The sequence below is a fragment of the Uloborus diversus genome, chromosome 1, assembly GCF_026930045.1.
Source record: "Uloborus diversus isolate 005 chromosome 1, Udiv.v.3.1, whole genome shotgun sequence".
NCBI classification, from domain to species: domain Eukaryota; kingdom Metazoa; phylum Arthropoda; class Arachnida; order Araneae; family Uloboridae; genus Uloborus; species Uloborus diversus.
Genome location: NC_072731.1, coordinates 70,971,570 through 70,988,058, shown reverse-complemented (window position 1 = coordinate 70,988,058; position 16,489 = coordinate 70,971,570). Strand labels below are relative to the sequence as shown.

The 16,489-nt window shown below is 33.2% G+C and overlaps 1 protein-coding gene across 1 annotated transcript in view; it reads left to right on the top strand.

Annotated features, from left to right (window-relative positions):
* Positions 1-8,674: 8,674 nt before the first annotated feature.
* The window catches only part of LOC129230324 (BLOC-2 complex member HPS5-like), a 65,292-nt gene continuing 57,477 nt past the window's right edge, over positions 8,675-16,489 (top strand). The window contains exons 1-6 of the mRNA XM_054864726.1: positions 8,675-8,779; positions 10,929-11,039; positions 12,214-12,275; positions 12,401-12,587; positions 12,842-12,972; positions 15,672-15,798. Of these exons, the coding sequence (XP_054720701.1) occupies positions 8,675-8,779; positions 10,929-11,039; positions 12,214-12,275; positions 12,401-12,587; positions 12,842-12,972; positions 15,672-15,798 (723 nt within the window). The remainder of the gene's footprint in view (positions 8,780-10,928; positions 11,040-12,213; positions 12,276-12,400; positions 12,588-12,841; positions 12,973-15,671; positions 15,799-16,489) is intronic.

Sequence of the window (16,489 nt, the reverse complement as noted above, 5' to 3'; positions counted from 1 at the left end):
GCAACATAAAAACGGACGCCATCGGTAAATCGATTTACATCTGACGGCGAGCTTCTATTGGTTGTTAGATAACGTAAAAATCTGTCAGAAACATAATAGATTCAATATTTTTCAGCTTTTTTACGCCGCGTTTACGTAGTGCGAAAATAGAAAGACCCGGATGTAAGTAAGATTTTACGTTTCTGCCTTCGGTTTCTGTCGATTTTCTGCCCATGTGCGGCCCTCCCCTTACTAGTAAAACAGTTAAGATACCGGACTCAGTTCCGCCTCGTCAAAATAAAGCATCTCCCTTCATGTCAAACAGTACCAAAACATATTATGAAATTATCATGCCGTGGAGCAAGTTTCATTGTTGCTGACGTTAGGAGCGTTACTAGATCATATGCTATTATATTTATTTATGAGGATGAGGATGTCAGACATTCTAAACATTAAAAGTCAAAATAATACGCATAGCTTCTTCAGAAGACGTACGTTCTTTGCCCACCTGCCACCTCGCTATAAATAAATAAATAAATAAATAAATAAATAAATATATATATATATATATATATATATATATATATATATATATATATATATATATTCGTCATAATAAAATATGCTTTTGTGAAGCAATGACGAAAACAATACCGAATATTCCCCCGACCGTGGAAGAAACTTGCACTCGTAGAGGTAGTGTAAAAAGCTCAACAAGCCAACAGCAGAACTTTATTTTTAGTAATCCTCCAGACTACCTTATAGAGTGGACTATGTGGAAACTCGAAGCAGCTGCGTTTCCCTGCGTTAGCGAGAAAAAATAACAGGGACACAATCTAAATTGAGAACGAAGAACCCGAATTCCCTGGCTCTTCTTTTTCTTTTATGTTGCTTTCGTTTTCCATTTGTTTTCTCTTTTGTGTTTCTGGAACACCTGATGGGAATATCAGGTATTTTGAAGTTTGGGATTTAAGAGATTGAAACAATCAACTATGTAAATTCCGAGACATTTCGTTTCTTAGATGTGTATGTTAAACAGGATTTCTTACACAACTGAAATATTTGTTGGACGGACTTTAGTACGCCAATGAACAATGAATATTAAATTGAGTAATAATTAGTCCAGAAAGTTTGACGCTTTGAATATAGTTTTAATCTTAGTCATGTTAATCGTGTACCACCTTTTTAAAACTTAAATAGTCTCTTAAATATTGCTGATTACCCACAAAAAAATACAACATAAGGAAAATAAATTGAGTTTTTGTCAATAGAACCAGATTGAAATTAATAGTAACACTTCGGTGTGAAGAAAAAAATATGCGTACAGAGATGTTTTACATTTGTCTAGATTAAGTTGCCTAGATTAAGTTTTAAAATTTGAATGAAATAATGTTTTTCTCATAAATTTCATGATAATGCTGATGCATTTTTCTTCATAAATATAATGTGAATTAAAAAAATACAAAAATGTAAAACATCGTGACGTTCAATTGGTTACTGATTTTGGGCCTTTGCATCAGTGCAGCGCTAGACTCTCCATAACGCAAATACTAGCTCAGAATTGCACAAAACAATTTATATGTAAACTTTTGCAAGCAATTTAAGCAATGGGCTGAGATTAAGTCCCAGTATTCCTAAAGAAAAAATAATACTTGGAAAAAGACAAAAACAAGAGTGGATCTGAGGTAGTCTGACCACCGATAATATTCATAGCTTTATTATTTAGTCGACTGATTACCTCAAAGCTCCAAACGGCACGACCTTGAGGATCACAAATCTGGATGAAATTCTGGATTTATTACAGTTCGCAATAGATATGACCCCAAGTAAAGCGGTTTGACTGCATAGCCCCTAGTTCGGCTGCAACGGGTGGTCCAAAGTTACTGCTTAAGTCCAAAAAAGCAATGCTTTTTTCGGTAAAATTAAACTTTCTTTACCTTTTTCTTGATTTGCATTGCTGTATGTGTCAATTAAATGCATCCACAATATCTCCTCCCCCCCCCCTCTTCGCTGTACTGGCAAGAGATGTCAAATGTCTTCGGAGAGTAGATATTGTCCCAAAATTTCCAATTCCAATAAAGATATCATTGCAATCGTGGAGTCCTGCAAATCAATGCAGTTTACATAGCAAAAACTTGTGAGTCAAGAATTTGGACAAATTTCTGGATGTAGGTTAATTTGTACTAGATATGAGCCCAGGTAAAATAGTTTGAGAACATAGGCTTCACATAGCAAAAACTTGTGAGTCAAGAATTTGGATAAATTTCTGGATGTAGGTTAATTTATACTAGATGTGTGCCCAGGTAAAATAGTTTGAGTACATAGGCTTTAGTTCGACTGCAAGGAGGGTCTAACTTTGCTGGTTTGGCCCCGGAACTGCAATAGCGTTTTCTTTGGAATTTGAAAGTTTGGCACTATATTTGCTTTTCTAACATCGTTGCATATCTTGTTAGTACAACGTAGGGGCGGTGGAATTTATTCTATACTGTGAATGCATTCAGTTGGGTGATGCTGCCGACTTTGGACCCTCATTACGGCCGAACTAGGACCTATGCAGCAAATCGCTTTACCTGGGCTCATATCTAGTGGGAACTAACCTAAATCCAGAGTTTTGTCCAGATCCGTGACCCTCAAAGTCGTGCCGTTTGGTTGTAAGCAATTTGAAGCAAAAAGATCAGTTTTAAAAAGCATACCTAAACGATTCTTAACTCATAAATGATTCGTTTTTTCATGCTAGCCAACATGAATGCCAACTCCTAGGGTGTCGCAAGGTTCAAGTCCCTCTCAAAATATTTTTGAAATCACCACACTCAAGAAAACGAAAAAAAAAAAAGAGGGAAAGTTAACTAAATGGAATTTTTTTTTCTTCCTATTTCTTAAAAACAAATAGATCCAATGTTGCATTGAGTCGAGGTGAGGCTCAAAAAATTAGTTTCGGCAATCTGTATTTGGTTCAATAAATACCTTTGTGCTTGAAGCGCAAAAGAAGAAATATGAGCTTATAACAGCATAAATTGAAGCTTTTATCGGATGTTTTTACATCCATAAGTTGACTTATTTTGCATTAAAAGGGGGGTTCCTTTTAACCCCGAAACACGCGTGAACAGTCATCTACGATTTGTGCTATTATACGTTGTTATTTCTTATTTTTATCTTTATTGGAATTGAAAACAACCGAAAAAGGGAGGAGGAGGCTCTGTGTGATTTTTACCGGACGAAAGAATTATTGCTTTTATGTCGGCACTAGTAAGCATAACCTCCACGTGTATGTATTTAAATGAAAGCAATGCTATGTTTTTAAAGTATTATACTTCTTTGTAATTACATTTTGTAAAGTTACTGCCAGTAAAATTTCAGTAATATACTGTACCATTATCTTTGAATCGCGTAAAAGTAGTTAGTACACCTTTGCAAATGCATTGCTTTATAGCCTGAAAAATGTTTTAATTCTTACCACGAAATTTTCTTACATTCTTGTACTTTGATTTATTTCTTATTTAAAAAAAAAAGGGTTTTTTTCTCTAGCATTAACATCTTTTTCTTTTTACATTGTAGTTATTTTGCTTAAAACAAGCACTTTATGCAATTGCAGACTATTCGTAAATCTCAAAAACATAGATATATATTTTTCTGCAATATTTCAAAACAAGTTGCAATTTTCAATAGTGATTTTTAAAATTGTGAAACTGATGTGTGACGTATGAAAACCAAAAGAGTCTAGTGAATTGGTGAGTAAATTCTAATTTAAATAAGAAATAAAAATTGTGTTAATATGAGCTATTGACTTTTGTCTGAAAAGATATACAAATGTTTTTATTCTACTCATGCTGAGTTCTATTATGAGCTATGCAAATATTTTTAAACACAATGTGTCAAATAATCCATTTTTTTTCCACAAATGGTTATGTACTACTGATGTTTTGTACGAAATAAAAATATAATCTTGAATTTTTGCTTTTATTTTAACGTACAAAAAGTATCTAGCACTTTCACATGAAGAAACATCAGAATAATTTTGCACTATAAATCTTTATACAGCTTTAAATCTTTCATTGCACTGTCTTCTAATTTTTGAGAAAGATTCACAAAAGTTTGATTTTGTATAACATTTAAATAATTTTAAACACATTATTTAAAGAGTTAAAGTGATATACAATCAGGGGCGGATCTAGAGGGGGGCCATGAGGGCCATGGCCCCTCCCAAAGCCTTGTGATTGTAGGAATTTTTTTAAGGAAAAAAAAAGAAAAAAATATTATGAGAAGATAGCAAAATTTAACACATGTATTTTACTGAAAAAGAAGTATAGGCCTTAATTGGGAGATATCCCTATCCTCAAAACAAAACTTTTATTTCCGAAATTTTTCTCCATCTTTTACATCATTTTTTGATTCCAACTACAGACACTTGAACGATCTCTAAATGCTGCTGTTCTCAGCGTATACCTATTGTTTACAAGACCAAAGAGAGCCTAAATTTTCGTTTTTATGGCTTTAATTTCGAAACTAGGGAGAGAACCCCCTTTTCCCATGCCCTTTCACAAATGCCTTCAAATGTAGCAAAAAAAATTGCATTTTAAGTCTTTTATTTGGAAAAATGTCAACGGAAACTAGCTTATCCAACCCTTATCACTTAACTTGCTTAAAAGCAACTTAAATGAATTTTTTTGGGATTTCAATTACAAACGAGTTTTGATAAGACCATCTCCCTCCCTAGTTTATATCGGGATAATAGCTTTAAAAGGAGGTTTTTTTTGAAGGAGCTCATGAATCTTCCATCCCTTTCTAAAATATGTAAAAATATAGTTAAAAATCGAATTTTTAGAGCCTCAAAGGCTAAATATTTCCAGGAAGGAAGGATTCTAAGCACCTTCACACTTCCTTAAATGTAAGCAAACATTACCTAAAGGTGCATTTTTAGGCTGAACAGCTGAAGAGCTAGAAGAGCACCCCTCCTCTTCTAATTTCACAATGTATAATGACAGAATATTTTGTTTTCTAAGCTTTATTTTCAAAAAGTATTTTGGGGCCAGCGCCCGAAACCTGACCTTTCTCCGTACATCATGAAAAAATAGACAAAATGCGTTTTTAGTTTCCTAATTAACCGACTTCAAAAAGGAGGCGGTTATCAATTCATACCGTATGTATGTTTTTTTTTTTTTTTTTGTTTGTCCACTCATAGCGTCTCACCTAATGAACCGATTTTGATGATTCTTTTTTTAATGGATAGAGGATGGCTCAACTTAGGTCCCATTACTTTGTTTGACCATATTTGTTCTTTAGATAAAAAGTTATGGGCAAAAAACAGTAAATTTCCCTATTAAATGATTAAAATCATATTGTAGCGAAGTTCGCTCTTTTCATCCGTGGATAACGGTGGCTCAGTGGTAGAATTCTCGTCTCCCGCACGAGCAACCCGGGTTCAAATCCCGATTCGGACAAAGTGAATTTCACTAAAATTTCGTTTCTACTGTTTCCCGTATTTTCTCGAATGTTCTATTAATTTCTGTATCTTTTCAAGTCTGGATAGTTCCAGCACTTTTTCAAGTTGTATATAAGGAGATGTAACGTTCATTCGTGGTTCTGAATAAAGATCTCGAGTTGAGACTAACGAGTTTTTTTTTTTGTCGTGTCCATGGACAATTAAATGGCTCCGTGTGTCTTCAAGACCGCGCCCGCTAGCTGCAACGCATCTGTGCTGTAGAGGACCTCTCGAAGTTCTGAAGCCAGTGGCACCATACCCAGCTGCAGAACATGTGGGATAAGGGCCGGGCACTCAAGAATGTGATCCGGAGTCAGTTGGGCATCGGTGCAGTTCTTGCAGGGGATATAAGTTCTCGTTTTGTCGGGAAGAATTTTCATCCCTTTATAGTGGTTTGTTCTTAATCTTGCAATTGTAGATGTTAGGATTCTGGGGCAATCAAAGTCGGTGATGAGGGGCTTCTTAAAGGTATGTGGCAGAAGTCTATGTTTTGCGACAGCATTTGAGTCTGCTAGCGTGATGGTGGTGCAAGGTTTGCCAATGTTTCTGCCTTCTTTTGCTAGGGAATCCGCACACTCATTCCCTTCAATATTCACGTGTGCCGGTATCCATTGCAGCATGCAGGATTTTCCATTGCCGTGCAAGTCTTCGAGTAGGGCATTTATGGCAGAGGTGATGTTGGTTGCTCCGTTTTTGATTGCTTCTAAGGCCGCTTTTGAGTCAGAGAAGATTGCCAATCCATCAGTTGGGACTGAGATCTCTTGATTGGTCATGTAAAAGGTGAGTGCCTCCTTAATCGCAAGAAGTTCGCTGGTGAAGTTAGAAGCAATTATGCCTGTGTTGATTTTATGTGTATATTTATCTCCATTTGGAAGGAGGAAGAGAATGCCAGCACCTCCTTTGTTGAGGGATGTGTCAGGTGAGCCGTCCGTATAGACAGTCACAAAGTTACCCTGGGAGAACTTTTCAATCGTCTCAAGGCCTTTTTGTCTGAGTGTTTGTGGGTCTTCTTTTTTCGAGCATGGCTGTAGGAGGTTCAAATTAATCTTTGTTTCCTTTGGTGGCTTTCTGGGAAATAGAGGCTCTTGCAAAAAGTTCAAGGTGGAATGCTCTAACTTTATTTGGCTCCTGATGTCTCCATCAAGTTGGAGCGTTGATGATCTTTTAAGCCTTTTCCTGTCTTTCCATTCGTTGAACACTCTGGTGGAGATATGGTCTTTATTGTAGCAATGTAGTTTGTTGGTGAACTTAATGGTGGTAAGATTGCGCCTACACTCCAGAGGAGGCAGACCACATTCCTGTTCAGCTTTTTCGTTATTAGTGGAAGAGACTGCGCCAATAATAATTTTTGATGCTCGGTGTTGTATTGAATCTAATTTAAGTTTGGAAGTGGCGGATGCCGGACACCAGATTGGGGCAGCATATTCAAGTACTGGTCTAATAATAGAGCAATAAGCACTTTTTAGGGTTTTAGGTCTTGATCCCCATGTAGTTCCGCAGAGTTTTCTAAGTATGTTTAATTTTCCAAGCGCTTTGTTGGAAGTTAGTTCATTGTGCTTTGAAAAGCGAAGCTCAGGGTCTAAGGTTACTCCGAGATAGGTATAGGGAAGAAAATCCTTTCGATGTTGGAGTCTACAATTTTAATATTTGCATTAAAAGTGCCTCTATGTCGTCTGTCAGTAGAGAAAATGCAAAAGTTTGTCTTGTCAGCATTTATGGTAGACTAACGAGTATTCGCTTCATTTGGCTTTCACATTGTCTTCGCTATCTTCATCTACGCGACAATATGAAACTCATCGTTATAAAAGTTTGGTGCCATATAACTGTAACACTAATAGTAATTGTAATGATAATTTTGAATAAAGGCTTTTCTAAAGCAATACAGTGATATAGAGCCGCACTTCTTACTAGGTAACTTCTTACTTTTACTGAAATATCTACATTTACACTAAAAAGAATGAAATAAAAAAATTTTGAAAAAAAATAGAACCGACTTCAAAATTGCTCTAAAAAGTGAAAAATAATTTTATTCTTTAAACACCATCGATAATACTTTTAAACATAATTTTTGAAGTTGGCGCAAAAAAAAAAAGTAAAATCCATTGTAACCATCCTTCGTTCATATTTTTATCAAAAAATCATCCAAACTTTGGAACGAAACATTTATATCGTTACTCAAATATGCTGTCATCAATGCGTAATGCATGTGGTAGTGAAGAAACTGGACGTGGTTAAATTTATACTTGTAGTTGAGTTATGGCTGTGAATGATTTTATCGATCGTTTTTGCGCCAACTTCAAAAATTATGTTTAAAAGTATCATCGATGGTGTTTAAAGAATAATAAAGATGGTGCATTATAAATAACCAAAATCCAACAAATCAAGCACAAAATATGAAAGAAAGGCACGAATATCACTCAAAACAATTACAAAAGGGTAACTGATAATTGTAGCTTAATAATATAGCAGTAGAAAGTAGCAGACAAGTAGGTTTCGTTTTTATCCTATTTACAGCGTCACCTATGCTTGTGAGTTTTGTGTGTTTGTTTTTAGGAGTAGAATGAATCTTATAAATGCAAAAGGAGGCAAGGCACTAGTATGCAGACCTCGACATAAAATACAGTTGAAGTCAGTTGTGACTCTTGAATAGAATAAATAAATGCTAAAAAAAAATCTCCAGCTCCAGTTTATTCCTCCAAAGAGCTTAATTTTCTGATAACATTTCTGAAAGCTTTAAAAACATTTTCCAAGTATTTTGTTCATTAGCTACTGCTTAGCCTCCAAATAACCTATTTTTCACGTGACACTTTCGATTTTTACGAGATACCTGTGACCGAGTAAAGTAGAAAATATGTCGATCGAAATGTAAACTGAATTGCTTCCGAAATCTAAAAAGAAATGTCTTTATTCAATCCAGGTTTTCAAGTTCGATGGAATTATCGGTTGCATTGCATTTCTCACAATCAACCATTATTGCTAAACACTCGGGATTGTGGAATTTTACATTTTAACTATATGAGGTGAAGTTAATTACCTGATGTTACTTGTTTTAAGTCCTTTTAACTGAAGAAGGAAACTCACATTCTTTCACAGCAAAGAATATCGTTATTCATTTTTCATTCTTTCAATAATTGTTGCATTCTTTTTTTTTTATAGGATTGGTAAAAGATGGTGTATGTGAAATTATAAGTTTAAAGCGAAATAATTTTTAAAATCATGGCTTCTGGCGGGTTGTCTTCTCCCAGAGCATCATACATTCTTGCGGAATTAGAAGATGTTGATAATGTTTTTGCACCCATAAGAACTGCTAGCCGAGTGAAGGTATTGTTTTTGAAATATGATGTTTGTAAAGATGTGCTAATGGGCGATTCTCGAAAAAATGTCCCGTGCGTAACGCTAAGTTCTTGATATTTCCAGCTAACCAAAGCCTTCAAAAAATAAAGCTGTTGGGGAATATTTCATGCTTTAATATACTATCAAAGCATAGCTGTTAATCCCATATTTAATTAATAGTTACTTGAATAAAATAAAAAACTCGAGAATTTTTCGAGAATCGCCCTAATGTGTTAAACTATGCTTCAAAATTCATTTATGTACTTTTTTGACATTAAAATTTATTTTATCGATTGATGATATTACTTTCTATAATTGACAACTGTTTCTTGAAAACTTCACCATTTATGCTACATTTTTAGTTTTTTTCATTGGCTACTTTACTTTTTCACTCTGCCCCTCCACTTTTCTCAGCTCAAAATTGACGATTGATCAAAAAATGAGAGTTTTGATCTATTCATGTGTTTAATGAAAGAAGAATTGGCTTAATAAGTGTGTTTATATTTTTCTCATGCCATGTTATTAATTCGCATGGATTAAAGCAGATCTTGGAATTAAATGGAGGGATCTACTGTGGATATTTGTCCTGATTATTGAAGTCTAGTACCAAAATTTTTAGAGAAGTCTATTTAAAAGTTAATGGTGTTAAGATCTAATTATATGGTCCATTTTTTCAAAAAAAGTGAACTTTAGAGGGAAGGGAAAAGCATGTAAACTCTTTCATTTCATGCCCCCTCCTTTGAACCTTAACGTTTTTGGTGTACCAGCTGCCCATTGGAAAATGATAACCATTTCTACAAACATCAGCCATTTTGGCTTTTTTAAAATTTATTGCACTTGGCAAATTAAAAAAAAAATCTAAGAAACAATTATTATGTGACCTTAAAAATTTTATGAGTAAAAATACGGGGAATGCCTTATAAGTGTTCAAGTTTGTACAATTGAAGTTTGTAAAGTTAGTAGAAAGTGGGGCAGTTCTCACACATGTAGCTTATTTTGGCTAGTTTTAAGTAGTGCTTTGGCTATTTTCAAAACTTTTCGTTGACAGCCCTGGTCTGAGAGATTGAAATCAGCATCACATCACACCCGAGGGTAACCTGTTCCTATCACAATAGTGACTTGCCCAAATTAGGGACCATTGAAATCAGCAACAGAAAGGATATAAGTTCTCAGATTAGGTTTAATTATTTAAATTGATTGACTAAGTGTATTATTATTTGTATGTATTGAAATCTGACATAAAATTTTTCTTTTTAATTTGTTTTTTGTAACAGGAGCAAAGTTTAAAACAATGTTAGTTTTTTTTTTTAAAATAATCTTTAGCATACTGTTGCCTATAGTTCTCAAGCGTCTATTTTGAAGTGAAATAATTCTGGTCACCTTAGGTTTTCCCCAACTCTAGCCATAAGCATACTCCTGCCTCAAAAAAGTGTATGCTCAAAGGAGTTGCGGGAGGGGGGCAGGTTAAGTTGACGGCGTCCATGAATCAGACTTTTTTTTAACAAAATTGCGCAATCAAATTTTAATGTCATTATTAATGAATTACTTCCTCTTAAAAGGGTTTTCTCTCTCTGGGACATGTCCATAAAAATCGTGGGGATGGCCACTGTAAGACTCCTTCCTTCCAATTCAAAAAGCTCCATTTTATTCCATTCTAAGAAACAATAACATGCGAAAAATATAAAACACACACTTATTGATTCAATTCTTCATTCTTTAATCACACAAATAGAAACATTTTATCATTTTTCCAATCAATCGTCAATTTTGAACTTTGAAAAGTGGAGTGGCAATGCTACTTTATTTTGAAAGTGAGGGGGCAATTGCACCTCTTTGTCCTCCATATGAGCCGCCTATGACTCTAGCTATAACCAGCCACCCACCCACTAATGGCAGGTTTTATACCATTAGTGGGTGGTAACATTTTCAAAACTTTATCTTGCTTTCATTTAAATTAAAAAAAAAGAAAATCCAAACGCTATCTTTTACTTGACAATACTACTAATTAACTCATGTTGTTGTAAACAAGACATAACTCGAAAATGTTGTAAATTTAATTTTAATTACATGAAGTTATTATCATTGCATTACTTTTAATTTTATAAAAGTTCTAATTCTGATATTTATTTCTTCCTAGTTCACGTGTTTTGATGTATCACGTCATTATGTTGTGTTTGGTACTACTGCTGGTGGTGTTGTGATTCTGCAACATGACAGTTTAAACTATTTAAAAACATTAGCAGCTAAAGTAAGTTTGTTTAATATATGTACTTGTTGTTTTAAATGCTTCATTCATTTTATCTACCTATTTTTAAATTTTAGGTTTGCAATTTCTTACTTGTTTTTCTGAATTTTGAAATTTCATTTTCTGCAGGGTTTACTATTGCACCCTTTAATTAACATTTAATGTATCCCACTTCAATTTGCACCTATGTTAAGGTAAAAATTACACCCTTTCTATTTTTGTGTGAAAATCATTGATGATGTTCTTTTGTTGAACAAGAAATTTATATGAAGGCAACAAATAGGTGATCAAGTTAAAGGTACAAATTTGTGTTTGCCACTTAAGTTGAATGTTGTTTAGACAACTAGAAGTAAGGGAACATGGGGCAAAGTGAAAGCGGGGCAAAGTGAAATGTTCAAATATTTACTTTGCTTTTAGTGCCACCTGCCTAGTGATAATTTAACTATGTAGTAACACATGTAGTCTATTCCAGTCAAGAAAAAATTACCACTGAAGATCAAACAATATGATAATACAAGCAATTTTCAAAAATTGATACTCATATTGTAATATTTTGTTGTAAGTCAAAAATTATTTTTGTTATTATTAAATAATAAAGTTATTGTTATTAATATTTTAAATATTAATTGAGGCCTACTAATATACAGTGCAGTATTTATTTGCTTAATATTAAGTTTATTTGTGTTTAAAATGTTTTGTACAGTTAGTCAAGTGCATGCGGGGGCAAAGTGAGGGGTCTCCATCCTGGATTTTAAAAGCATTATGTAATTATTTATTTGTGCACACATTTATTTTTTCACAAAATATATTTTAAGCTAAAATACCTTTTGCCCAGTAGAAGTTTGAAATGACAGGCCTGGTGGGCAAACTGATCTTTGATCAAGAAAGTAGAAAAAAAAAAAAAAAAAAACCCACCCTCTCATTAATGCAAAATCTATCTGCAACTGAGCTTTGTTTACATGAAATACAGCTCGCTTTTATACTCACAAGTAATGTTTAATACTCATATATATATATATATATATATATATATATATTGTATATTATTTTTATAAAAACGCATCAGAATGAACATGGTTTTGCGCTAATTCTATCATATCTGCACTGCAGAAGCATTTTTTTCTTCGTCATTGAATGAATATACTCAATTTTATTTTTGTATCCTTTGTACTTACAGGAAGGACCAGTGTGCCAAATCGCATTAGCTCCAGATGAAAATATCATTGGCTTTGCAACTATGTAAGAACGTAAAATTCAAGAATCTTCACTCATTTTCACATATATTTAGCATTGAATTCTGTCATTCCTATCATAACATGCTATTATGCACTATTAAAATGCGTATTTTTTTTTCTTTTTTTTAGTCGAGGAGTTGCTCTTGTCATGGAACATAATTCTGAAAGAGGTGCAGCTCAGCCTCAGAGATTACAGCTTTCATTTGAGCATAGAGGTTCACTAGTAACTTGTTTGCAATGGAATGTATCATCTTCAAAATTATTTGTTGGTGATGACAAAGGAAAAGTTTCTGTCATCAATGTTTCCACATCAAGGGTAATAATTCCTCCACAGCAATTTTGTTTTTAGTTAAAAATAATGAGTAATAGTCACTAGTGTTTAAAATACTTAATGACTATTAATAGATTTTTTTTTTCTTAATATTCTTCAGTTTTCTATCCTCATAATTGTTATCCTTTGTTATGGTGATACTGTAAAATATTATTATGTATTATTTTATCATTGGCATGTATTCCTAGATTTCTCAACTGTTCAATATTCATTGTTTTACTATTTTCAATTTGTTACAGACACGGAACATATTTCAAGTTCCAACCACAACTTTAATGAAATTAGATTCAAAAGTTGTTCAATTGGATTTTGCTCAGGATCATCTACTTGTATCAACTTTAACTAGATGTTACCTATGTGATACTAATAAGTGAGTATTTTATTTAAGGCATCATTCTGAAAAAAAAAAAAAAACAAAAAAAACATAGTTTTTTTTATTTTACATCATTTGTTTTAAGCTTGAAGGTTTGAAATCATTCACAATCAGCTTTTACGTTTTATTATTACTTTTTTGTTTTGCATTTTTTGCTCAACTTTATGTGCATGTGTTTCTTTGACGGCTATTGTCAAGCACAATATTAACATTTTTCTGCAGTTGTGCAGCAATCTTTGAACATCTGCTTTCCTTTTACAATATTTCTTACTATTTTCTCAACATCACACAGTGCAAAGCATATTGAAGAAAAAAACTCATGTATTTTTTAGAATTAATCATTTAATTTTGTACTGAAAATCATCGTTTGGGGCAAGCAATGATGATGCAGATTTTAGGGGGATCAATTGCTAAATATAGGCTGATAATTTGTTGTAGTTCATTATTTGTTGATTAAATAAAAGTTTAAAAATGTCTTTCTGGGTTATGTAGTAGTATTTAAGTCAGGGAATGGCAAATACATTTTTCCTTGCAATTTAAATTTTGAACTGCCATTAAATTTTTATTTTATTTATTTATAATTTATTTATTTATATATTTTTTTTTGTTACTGATCATTGAATTGTGTCCTTAAATGTCTTGTCTTTATATAAAAACTAGGGGTACCCGCACGACTTTGCTCGTAGTAAGAAATTAAGAGGTCATTTGATTCACCTGTATATTTACAAATAATGGATAATGAATTTCTTGCCAATTTGCTATGTTTATTTGCTCGCATATGTTACGGTTCCACGTTATGATAACTTGGTAATCTACTCGTCCATCTTATGACAATTTTGCTCGGGAAAATGTTCCTAAAATTGGAATAAAAAAAGAACAAAATAAAATTTTCGAAAAATTGCTTTGAGGTGCTCAACCCTATGCTACGGACTAATTGTGTGCCTAAGTTCATGAAAACCGAACGGTCTAGGTTCTATGCACATAACAGACATACAGAGATCCAGACTTTCAGCTTCATTATTTGTAAAGATTAGCAACTATCAATTAGTTTTGAGATGAATTTTTCCTACTTGTCACTGGCAAAAGTTAACATGTTGAGAACTTCTATACTTATAATATAAAGCTGAAATTTTCATTTGTTTGATCGCCCTAATCTCAGGAACTACCTGTTCAAATTAAAAAATTATTTTTGTGTTGAATGGTCCATTTATTGAGGAAGACTATAGGCTATATAATATCTTGCTATGACTAATAAAAGTGGAGAAGCAATACATTGAAATTAAATCAATAATAATCATGATGTATTTTTTGTTGCATGAATAGCTCAGTCGGGTAAAACGCTTGACGAGCAACCCTTGGGTCTCGAGTTCGAACCTGACTGTGGCTGTGAAGATTTTCAGCATTTATTTCACGTCTCATTGAAAAATCAATTTATTTATAAATCAAATGTTTTTAATTATTTGTAATTGATTTTTTTTTTTTAATTTTCTTATTTAACACAAACCATTGATGTTAGGGTGTTTAATTTTTTACGATATATTAAGGTGTCCCAAAAAACAAATTCTATACTTCAAGTAGCACACCCTCTTATATTTTTCTTTTTAGGTCAATACAATTGTAAAAAAAAGCTCCAACAATGCCAACCCATGCCGACTTACTTCTGAAAATATGTGTACTAGACCAAATCAGATTTTTTTTTCAGAAGTTTAAAAAAAGATTCCCTCTTAAAATTTTGCTAAGAAAATTTTTGAATAAATTAGAAATTAATTACATAAACACAATTATTGACATTAAAATATAAACTAATATTTATCGAAGAAAAACAACATTCATATTCCATCAAAACATTTCCACTATTCTGTCAAATTTCAGTTGTGCAAGTTCAAAGTGCAGTTGATGACTAAATTAAATAACACAAATAAATGTACACACTTTACATGATGATGAATTGAAAAATATTACGTGTAAGATAACTTACTGAATCTTACTCAGTAAGATAACTTACGGAGTCGACAAGGAGAAAAAGGGTGTCAGAAAAGTGTTTCCAAAAGACCTTGAGCAAACAATCCCCCATTATGGAATTTTTCAAAAAATAACGGACTGAAAAAAGTTACATTTTATAATTTTGTAACATACTTATGACATAGTATATACTAATTATTTGACTATTTTGTTGTTTATTTAGCTTATTTCAAAAACTTTTGGCAGTAACATTAAATATTTCCTTTATATAGTTATTGATTTATTATTATTAAGTTTTAAGACAAATGTTGCCAATTTAGAAAGGCAGATAAAATTTCCCTGCTTATCAAATATCCCGCTTTATCGAATAATATTTCTTGGACATTCGATTGAGCGGGGCCGACAGTATATCATATATATATCATAGCGTGATGTACTTAAAATAGTTTTTTAATAAATTGTTGTCCTATTAACGCGGGTGAAACCATGAGGGACAGGGAATAAAGGAAAGCATAAATTGTTTCTCAATATTATTACAGACCCAGGCGATGCTGTGTATGCTATGCTTGCTAGTCACCTATATACCCTTTGTCCTTTCCCTAGAAAAATTTGAAATGACAGGCGTGCACAACATAACCTTTTGCAAATCATCACATGGTAAAGCAGCTAGCTGTGCCAGCCAAAAATCTCTCCTTATCATCATCAGATTCATATAATATGTTGTGATTTTGTAGAGAGCAGTATTTAACAATTGGAAAGAAGTTGAGAGATGGAGAATATGGAGCATGTTTCTATCCCGGTTCAAGATCAGTTGATCCTTGTACCATTTATTCTGCTCGTCCTGGATCCAGATTGTGGGAGGTAAAATCCTAAAATATTTTCAAAATGTGTCTAAAAAAGTATAATGAATGTATTTTGTTTTAATCAGTTGAAATTCAGTGTATGTGGTCAGAAAAGTGTGTACTTGAAAATTTAATTTTGTAATATAATAGCATTGTGGAACTGATGTGATATACCCCACCCTTGGGGACTTTTTCCGGTTGGCGCCAAGAAAACGTCGCCAAGAAAACGATGTATGACGACATGTCATACATCGTTCTTAGCGATGCTTTTTTACCTCCAACAGGAAAAAATCAGATAAAAAAACATGATCAAAGCACTTCAGAACACAATATATATAAAAACAACATAAAAGCACAACAAAAAACATCACGAATATATGCTTCAAAAATGTACAGGGCCGGGGTTTTTTGTAAACATATTAAAATACAATGAAATAATTTATTGTATTAATTACAAGTCGAAATTAATGCATTAATTGTTTTTTCATCATTTCTCCGGGATACGAGCCCTCGGTCTCATAGTACTTTCGTAATGAGACCTCGGCTCGCCGGCCCTGCCTCGGTCTCATTACGAAAGTACTATGAGACCTCTGGCTCGCCAGGACCTCGCTCCGCTCGGTCCGTTATCCCTCCGACTGTTAATATACATTACAGTCGGAGTATGGTCACAATTATGTATATTTATGTATATTATGCATATTCATGTGTAT